We start from the raw sequence: 8,870 nt of genomic DNA, 5'->3' as shown, positions 1-8,870 counted from the left end.
CAGCCATTCGTGTCATGTCCAGGGTGCTCTTCGGAAAGTCATATCTCTTAACCTTTATGCCACCTTTCCTTAACCTTTGTTGGATTGCATCATCAGGTCAAGGGGAGATGAAAAGGTGCTTCCTTACGTGCACATGAAAGGACAGCAATGGTTCAAATGAATGCGATTCCACTTTTCCTGTCTGACGTCATCAATTGATTGCGGCAAATATTTTAGTCTGTCAACTATGTATGTGCTCTGTTGCTTTAAATATTGATGGGGTAAAGAATTGTGGGTAACATCCTTTTCTAAAGTTGGATAGGAGTAACCTTTGCAAAAGGTTGCAGTCAAGCACCTTTCCTAAGCATTTGTATTTTGTAGAACTATCCTATTCTCCAAGTAGCCTACTTCTGGCTCATCTCACTCGAATAGGATAGGAAAGTATATTTCCTTGGCAAAAACGATAATCCGAAGAGGCCCCTGGTTTTCCTCTCATCAGTTTGCTTGTATGTGTGCTGCATTTGAAGAAGGTAGAAGTTGTGCTCTTTTCCCACTTAGATTGTCACAGTTGTAACAATGTAAATAGCAAACTATGGCTGATTCCGATAAATTGTTTGTTGTTCTGGTTCACGCAGTCTAAACAAAATAAATCATGCTGTGTTTATGTGAAGTTACCGATTTCAAATAACTACATTTATGTAATAATAAAATTAAAGCGATAAATGTATATTAATTGTTTATAATGGTGTAAATTAGGTATGAGCGAGTACAGCACAATCTGTATCTGTATCTGTTCGACCATCTAAATTATGTATATCTGTATTCGGAGTGGGCGTGGCATAAACTGGAAATGAGTGTGTTTAACCAGAGGTGGGCGTGGCTTAACACAAATGGGTGTGGCTTACATCAATACGTTCCTGTATTTTTATTTTAGTATGAAATTAGAAAAAAAAATAGGATTGAAATTGATATGGATTAATCAAAAGTTTCTATATTTTTTGTTTATTTGAAAATTATTGACAAAATAGCTTAATAAAGATTCAAATCAATACTTTTGATCACAAAAGAACCGTTTTTCAAAAAAGTTTTTAGAAATGTGTATATTTTAAAGTTTTACCATTCTTATCAGTTTTTTGTTATTATTTCACCTTTTTTTTCAGTATACATTTAGTATTAATTCAATGTTCTGTTGTTTCAGTACTTATTTCCCCTTTTTTTTTTATTTCCGTCTCTTTGTCATATTTTCACTGTTGTCCTTTTTTTTGTCACCATTTCTTTGTTTGGATGTTCTGGACGAGTTGTCGTCCATCTTGTTTGTGGCTTGCAAAGCAGAGGGATTGATGGATGTTGTCAAAAGTGCTTTTCGAACTTGAGCCGGGACTGTTTACAAACTCGAAGTGACTCCTCCAAGGCTTTGACAGCAACATGGCTGCCATTTTGACCTGAGCCACCACGGCAGTGTGTCAGCGTCGTGTGACAATCAGAAGACGGCCCACGTAAAGGCCGTCAAATCCATGGCTTTTCCTAAAATGGCGTCCAAGTGGTGGCATTGAGGAGTACTGTAGGAGACTGTCGTTGAGTCAGACTGATCTCATCAATTGAGCATTTTGGATTGTCTTTAGTGCCGGGCTCTACCACGACCTTGCCATTTCCCGCTTACCGAATTATTTAGTATCAGGAATTTTGGTCCAAAAAAAGGAGAATAAAACGCTAAAAGAAACGGTTCTGGATGTCCAATCCCATAGCATGCGGGAGAATTTAATATTCTCAGGCATATTCGAGAACACCGCTGACAATCCAGAGGCCGAGATTTAAAAAAAAATATGACGACATTGTTAAAAATTCCTCAGGAGACGGTAAATAATATCTCTTTTCACCGTGTACATCGGCTTGGAGCCCGTAGGGGCAACAAACCCCGTCCTATTATCGCTAAGTTTGAGCATTTTAAACAGAAAGAATATAAGTAAAGCACGGGAGCTTAAAAGGACCTCTTTCGGGATGAATCACCAATTCCCGAGAGAGATTAATGAGCGGCGAAAGATACTGTTTCCCATAATGAGACAAAATAGGCAGGAGGGTAAACAGACTACGATGGTCGTTGATAAGATATACATCGATGGCTAACTATTCCGGAATCCCAACTCCACTCCCTGGCTGTTCTAATTGGTATGGTGGAACTGAACTTTGTTTGATTATTAGATGTATACATATATATGTGGTTTTAAAACCTAAAATATGAATACTTATTATGTATAGGCTATATTACAAATATAATATTAATACATAACTATATCTAAAATATATTTAAACAAAAAATCTTGCTTATTTACTGGTGTATTGTTACATGTTTAATCCCCCGCCAATTTCCTTCACACCCACCTCCCTCCCCATTTTTTCACTGTTATATTCACTTACACGTCACCTCTCATTTCACACAAATCACATATACCACCTAACAACTTTGATTCTATCCTATAACATGCCAATATTAACAAGTAGCCTATACAGATATATACATAGGACTGAGTTTATGTTGTTTGTATGCATAAATTATTTCTGGTACTCCTGGAATGAGTGTGGCGCTCGCTCACAGGCAAAAAGAATAAAAAATTTAGACCATCTCTTAAAATTAAAAGCAGATATTTGTCTCCTACAAGAAACCCACCTACAAAAATCTGAAGAAAAATTACTTATTGACAAGAATTTTAGTCAAGTGTACTCTCCCCTTTATAATAGTAGACAAAGAGGAGTCTGTATACTCATACATAAGAATTTATTCTTTACTCTAAATAATACAGTAACAGACCCAGAGGGCCGATACATTATTATGCAGGTGACTATATTCAATCAAATATATACATTTGGTAATTTATATGCCCCTAATAATGATGATCCTTTTTCCATGATTTTTTTCTCTCAGCTGTTTGATTGAGCAGCGAACTCTATTATTATTGAAGGAGACTTTAACACAGTCTTAAATCCATTAATAGATTGTTCTAATAATACAACATGTATAAGGAGATTACAATCTACTAAAGTAATAGGGGAATATATGGATGATTTTGGCCTCGTCGACAGCTGGAGATTTAAGAAGGAATTTTTACCTTCTTTTCCGCGGTGCACCGGTCATTTTCAAGAATTTATCTTTTTCTTACAAATGCTTCTATTGCTGATAAAATTGGTACAAAAATACATCCTATCTCACTGCTAAATGACACAGAGTTTGACAAAATTATAAGAAGAGAGTGGGCAGACTTTTTGGAAATAAAGGACTCTCCAGACTTATCTCCATCTCTTCTCTGGAAAGCTGGGAAAGCGGTAATTAGAGGTAAAATTATTAAAATAATCATATTCATCTTATAAAAAGAAACAGGATCAAAAATTAGAAAAAGCCCTGGAAGATCAAATTAAACAACTGACGGATTCATACGTAATAATCCCAAGTAACTAAATATGGACTGATTTACAAAATACAAAAATACAGTTAGACAATATGTTATCCAAAAAGTTTATAATACAACAATTGAGATACGACAACTTTCAATATAATAACAAAACAACTCAAAGTTAATATTCTTAGGGCTGCAGCTATAGAATATTTATATTATATATATATAATAAAAAATTCTAGCGGATAATCGGGTATTTGAATAGAAGTTAAAATATACCTGTATATACTTCCTTGGTTAATTAAAGAACAATTATAAATACAGATGACAATGCATCTAATGATAAACAAGCAACTGTTTTTCATTTTAAGATAATCAACTTTTTTTTTTTTTTACTTAAACTGTGCTTGTCAGCAAACACTTTTCCTCGGAAACAGTGAGATTTTAGATAAATCTTTCACCATAGATTTTGGTCAATGGAACTAAAGTGACGTCAGAGCCACAACAGCAATTTTGTCGGCTAAATAAATAGCACATTTGAGTAAGCCTGGTTTGTTAATAAGTGATCAGTAGGAACGGCAAATTAGTCAGGCTGTCAGCATCAAAGTGTGCACTGTCCATCAAAACATTTTCTGAACCGCTAATTCTCAGGAGGGTCGTGCTGGAGCCTAACCCAGCTGTCTACGGGCTGTAGTATTTATGCCTTTGAAAAGTAATCGTCACGGCTAGCTTGCTGCTGGTAGCTCGCTGTTAGCTAGCAGTCACCGCTAAACGCTGGCGCTGTACAATACAATTTCACCATAATTATGTCTTAGCGCTATAAAGTGGAGCTTGAACGTGACTTCAGGACTAGATTGTGTAACTGGCGTCTGTTGCAACAGTTTGGGGCATTTATATTGCCGTTGTTCACAAACTCTGAGTAGACGAGTACGTTGTCAGCCCTTACACCACGACGACACGCTTCCAGGAAGCAACTTCAAAATAAAAGTGCTTTTTTTGTATGTTTATGCCAATTTTGTAATCGTGGAGGGTAATAATGGAAATCGTAATTGATTTTTGATTAATTGCACAGCCCTATCGTAGCATACAAAATAAGACGATTATCCAGACATTTGTCAGCTTGAACCTTCTGAGATGAAGACGTACTCGTACAGGACTGTACTTAAAGGATCGTTGTTTGTCACTTTTTCACTCGCGACTGCTACCTCTGGACCACTGCAGCATCTGTGTAAGGCTCGTTCATGTGTGCGTGCGCGCTCTTAAAGTGACAGCCACAGTTGACAAAGGACATGACATGACTTCAAATGAGGTAAGAAAAACTCCGCCCCTCCCCTTCCCAAAGAAACTGTGGAGTGTGCAGGGTCTGCACACTCCACAGTTTAAGGGAAGATAAAAGCTGATAGGTGCAGTCAGAGTAAAAGAGTCAGGGCTTCGTACTCATCTGGGCATTGGTGGAGCATATATGATGTAGAAAAAGCTTTAACATTAACTTTTTAAATGGCACGCTACACCTTTAAGATGATGCCAAATTCACACCTGAACGTCTTCTTGACCTGACACTCCCTCGTTATCTCATTTATTGTTGGACTTTGGCATCTGGCAAATCGCAGTTCAACAATAATAAATACATAAAGGTTTGATCATAACAAGTCCAAGTGTCATCGATTGGAGTCAATAAAAGCACAACTCCAGGAAGTGCACTTATGGACTGACACGCCGTGGCAGTTTTAGGACTCAGACGCAGAGATAGGGGTTTGAGGCCAAGGCAAATATTTATTGAACAAAAAACTCCTCGTTAAGAGGGAAAAAACAAGGGCTATTAAAAGTTAACTAAAGGCGCTCCAAAAAGGGAGGATGTCTAAACTACAAACAAAACAATATCATTCCTTAACAAAACCATACTGTGGCTATACAAAAAATACAAACCAAAGTTATGACAAGATACAGGACAACAAGGCTGAGCACTATGAGTGGCTCTGACGAAAACACTTAGGCACAAGACAGGGGAGACGCAGACCATTTAACACATGAGGGTAATGGGAAACAGGTGGACACAATCAGGACTCAGGGTTGACACTGACACCACACGAGGAAGGGCAAGTGACCTGAAACGAAAGGAGTCAGAATTTTCAAAATAAAACAGGAAATGACAAGACAACCTCACCGTGGTGTGACATGGACCTTTTGGATATGAAACAATCATTCACTTGTGACCTAGGCAGACGCACCGCGGCTCTCTTGAGAGTGAACGTTGGAAGCTTGTCGACAGAGTCGGTAAAAAAAATTTGAATTTATGCTACAATGTGTTTCTGACTATGTATATAATAGAAGCTTCTCACTAAATTTTTCATGGAACTGTGATTTTTCTGGAAATAAGTGATGCGATTCTGATGTTTTAATCAAAACATGGTAAAAAGGGTTTGACGTGGCACATTGATCATATTGATAGTGATTAATATTTGTTTTTTTATACTGACACATTGAGATTTGTTTGTGTGGGAGCACCTGCAGGAAGTTAAGATTTTAACAAATGTTTTGATAAAAATTGAAATTATTTTTCTTCTCTTTTTTTCAAATTTTACCTACTCGTTCCAGATAAGAATCAATCAAATCAAGCTGTATTTCAATGTTGGTGTTTTCATTTTGAAAGGAAAATTTACCAAAAGAGACGCGGAGTTTTACAACGCGGTAAAGCGAGTTTGGTGGGTTTGTCCTCTGTTTAAGATGAGCTGTTCGGGTTGTTTTTTCGTTGTTTGCTGCACATCGAGCGCCAAGCAGGACGGGTAAGCGGCTATTTCCTTTCAACACCCTTTCTCCTCCTCTTATTTTTTCAACTTTTTTTTTTCTTCTCTGAGCAAGTTTGCATTCAGGACTCAGTTTTTCCTCCCTTTTCTTTCACGTCGACTATAGATGGACTGATGTGCTTTGTTTTTTGTTTTTACTCTGATGTTTGATAAATATTATTTTTTATGTGCAAGTGGTAATACATTGTTTTTGTGTGATCCCAGATAACGGGGTGTGGCTGCAGTCAAGTCAGAAAACGCAAGCAGGAAGTGCAAATATTTCCTTCACTCGTGACTGATAGACGCACTGCGGCTCTCTTGAGAGTGAACGTTGGAAGCTTGTCAACAGAGTCGGTATCTTCGCAAGGAACGATGGCCAGCCAAGCTGAGGACCATCTCCAATGTCCAACCTGTTTGGAGATCTTTAAAGATCCTGTCATGCTGCCGTGTAGTCACAACTTCTGCCGTGCGTGTGTACAGCAGTGGTGGAAGCAGAAAGGAGATCGAACGTGTCCAGTCTGTAGGACGGAGTTTAGCTCAATTGATTTACCTATGAACTTGGCCCTGAAGAACATGTGTGAGGTCTTTTCACAAGCCTCAGTGGAGTCTGACGACATCTGCAGCTTGCACAAGGAGAAACTGAAACTTTTCTGTGTGGACCACCAGGAGCTTGTGTGCCTCATCTGCAGAGATGCAAAAATCCACGCTGGCCACAAGTTCTGTCCCCTCATTGAAGTTCACAAAGATCACAAAGACAAACTCCAGGACAGCCTGCAGGACGCAAAGAAAAGACTGAAAGATTACATTGAGACAAGACACAACTGCAATGAACAAGCGACGTACATCAAGGTCCAGAGGGAGCAGGTGGAAAACAAGATGAAGATGGATTTCGAGGAACTTCGTCGCTTCTTGCAGGCTGAGGAGGAGGCCAGGTTGTCTGCTGTGAGGGAGGAAGAGGAGGAGAAGAGTCGGATGATGAAGGAGAAGATTCAGGCTCTCAGCAGAGACATGGCCGCGCTGTCAGACGCGATCAGAAGCACAGAGGAGCAGCTGACCTCTGACCCCGTTTCCTTAATGAAGAACTTCAAGAATGCGATGACCAAAATCCAGAAGCTACCCGACGAGCCCAAACTGCTTTCAGGAGCTCTGCTGGACGAAGTCAAGCATGTGGGCAACCTCAAGTTCAGCGTGTGGGAACGAATGAAGGAGATGGTCTCCTACAGTCCCATCATACTGGACCCAAACACGGTCGATCCAGCACTCAGTCTGTCTGAAGATCTGACCAGTGTGAGTCATCAAGAAGAACATCAGCGTCCAAACAATCCAGAGAGGTCCAAGTGGAAATATGTGCTTGGTTCTCCTTTGGTCTCGGGAACTCACATGTGGGATGTTGAGGTGGGAGACAACAGACACTGGGAACTAGGTGTGGCATGGGGTGATTCTTGTTTGCCACATTACATAAAAGCATGGTATATTGAATTTCGTGATGATAAATACAAAATGTTTGATGGGTCATTTGAATTTTGGAATCCGCCAGTGAAGCTGCAGAAGATCCGAGTTCACGTGGACATGAACAAAAGATCAGTTTCATTCTCTGAATCACATACAAACACTGAATTGTTCAAAACAGAACCTTCCTCTTGGCCACATTTGTCTGACAACATGAAAATGTTTCCTTTCTTTTACACAACTGATAAAATTCCTCTGCAAATAATTCCACTTGCATGTCGTGTTACGACTCAAAGTCAGTGATGATATTGGAGATGTTTTGCTCCCACAATTGTCGTCAGTCATTTTGTATGAGATTGTTTTCCCCACTCACATAATTTACATTGATTGACCTGTTCAATAAATTCTTTAAAAATATTTATATGTATTTTTTAAGTTAAGGCCATTGGTTAAGAATGTGCAAGAAAGAACTCAATCTGAATGAAATGTCATGTTGTGTTTTCCAAAATGGAATAAAGTGCCTTGACTGTTTATTCAATTATTTCAGTATTTACTTATTTTAATATTGATGTATTTTTTTATCTCAATATTTAGAAAAATATTAATAATTCAATATTGTTTTAATGTTTTTAATATTTCATTGATTATTTATTTACATATTTATTTGATTATTTCAATATATATTTTGTATTTAAATATGTATTCAACCCATCAATATTACTGCTTAATACTTAAATATAAATATATGTATTTTTTTAGTATTTATTCCATTATTTCCTTTTTTTTTAGTTCACTATTTCCCCTCATTTCAATATGTATTCGGTTATTTTACTTTGTAAAATATGCTTTTGATATCCCCCATTAATTTGAATATTAATTCAATTATTTCAAGATGTTATTAATCTAATAGCTGCTTGTTCATTTCAATATTTATCAGAATATTTATTTCATACACCACTATTTCATTTATAATTCCTAATTTATATATATTAGGGGTGTAAATCTCTCCAATTAACACGTATGAAGATACGTATCGAATGTTGTCGATCTCCCTAAATTAGAATGATGTGAAGAAATGGATGGAAAATATTTTCAAAATGATATGTCAACCGTCACTAGATGGTTGGATTCCCTTTGTCTTAATCAGCTGCCTTGATGCGCCGTAGCATTGCCTGGGGGTCCTGGAAACACAGGCTTTCTTGGTGCTTGCTATCAGCTCTTTGTTTTGGGGTCTGGTGGCCCTCATTTTCCACTTGATAGTACTTTATTG

At 37.8% G+C, this 8,870-nt stretch overlaps 1 protein-coding gene across 1 annotated transcript; it reads left to right on the top strand.

The window, feature by feature from the left end:
* The first annotated feature begins 6,440 nt into the window (after positions 1 to 6,440).
* On the top strand, positions 6,441 to 8,133 carry LOC147157136 (E3 ubiquitin-protein ligase TRIM35-like). Its single transcript, XM_086063844.1, has one exon. The coding sequence runs from the start codon at positions 6,524 to 6,526 to the stop codon at positions 7,901 to 7,903; it is 1,380 nt and encodes a 459-aa protein (XP_085919970.1). The 5' UTR covers positions 6,441 to 6,523; the 3' UTR covers positions 7,904 to 8,133.
* The last annotated feature ends 737 nt before the right edge of the window (positions 8,134 to 8,870 follow it).

This window comes from Leptonotus elevatus, chromosome 20 (assembly GCF_054856555.1).
Source record: "Leptonotus elevatus isolate MCC_2025b chromosome 20, RoL_Lele_1.0, whole genome shotgun sequence".
NCBI classification, from domain to species: Eukaryota; Metazoa; Chordata; class Actinopteri; order Syngnathiformes; family Syngnathidae; genus Leptonotus; species Leptonotus elevatus.
This window is presented reverse-complemented; position numbering and strand designations above follow the sequence as displayed.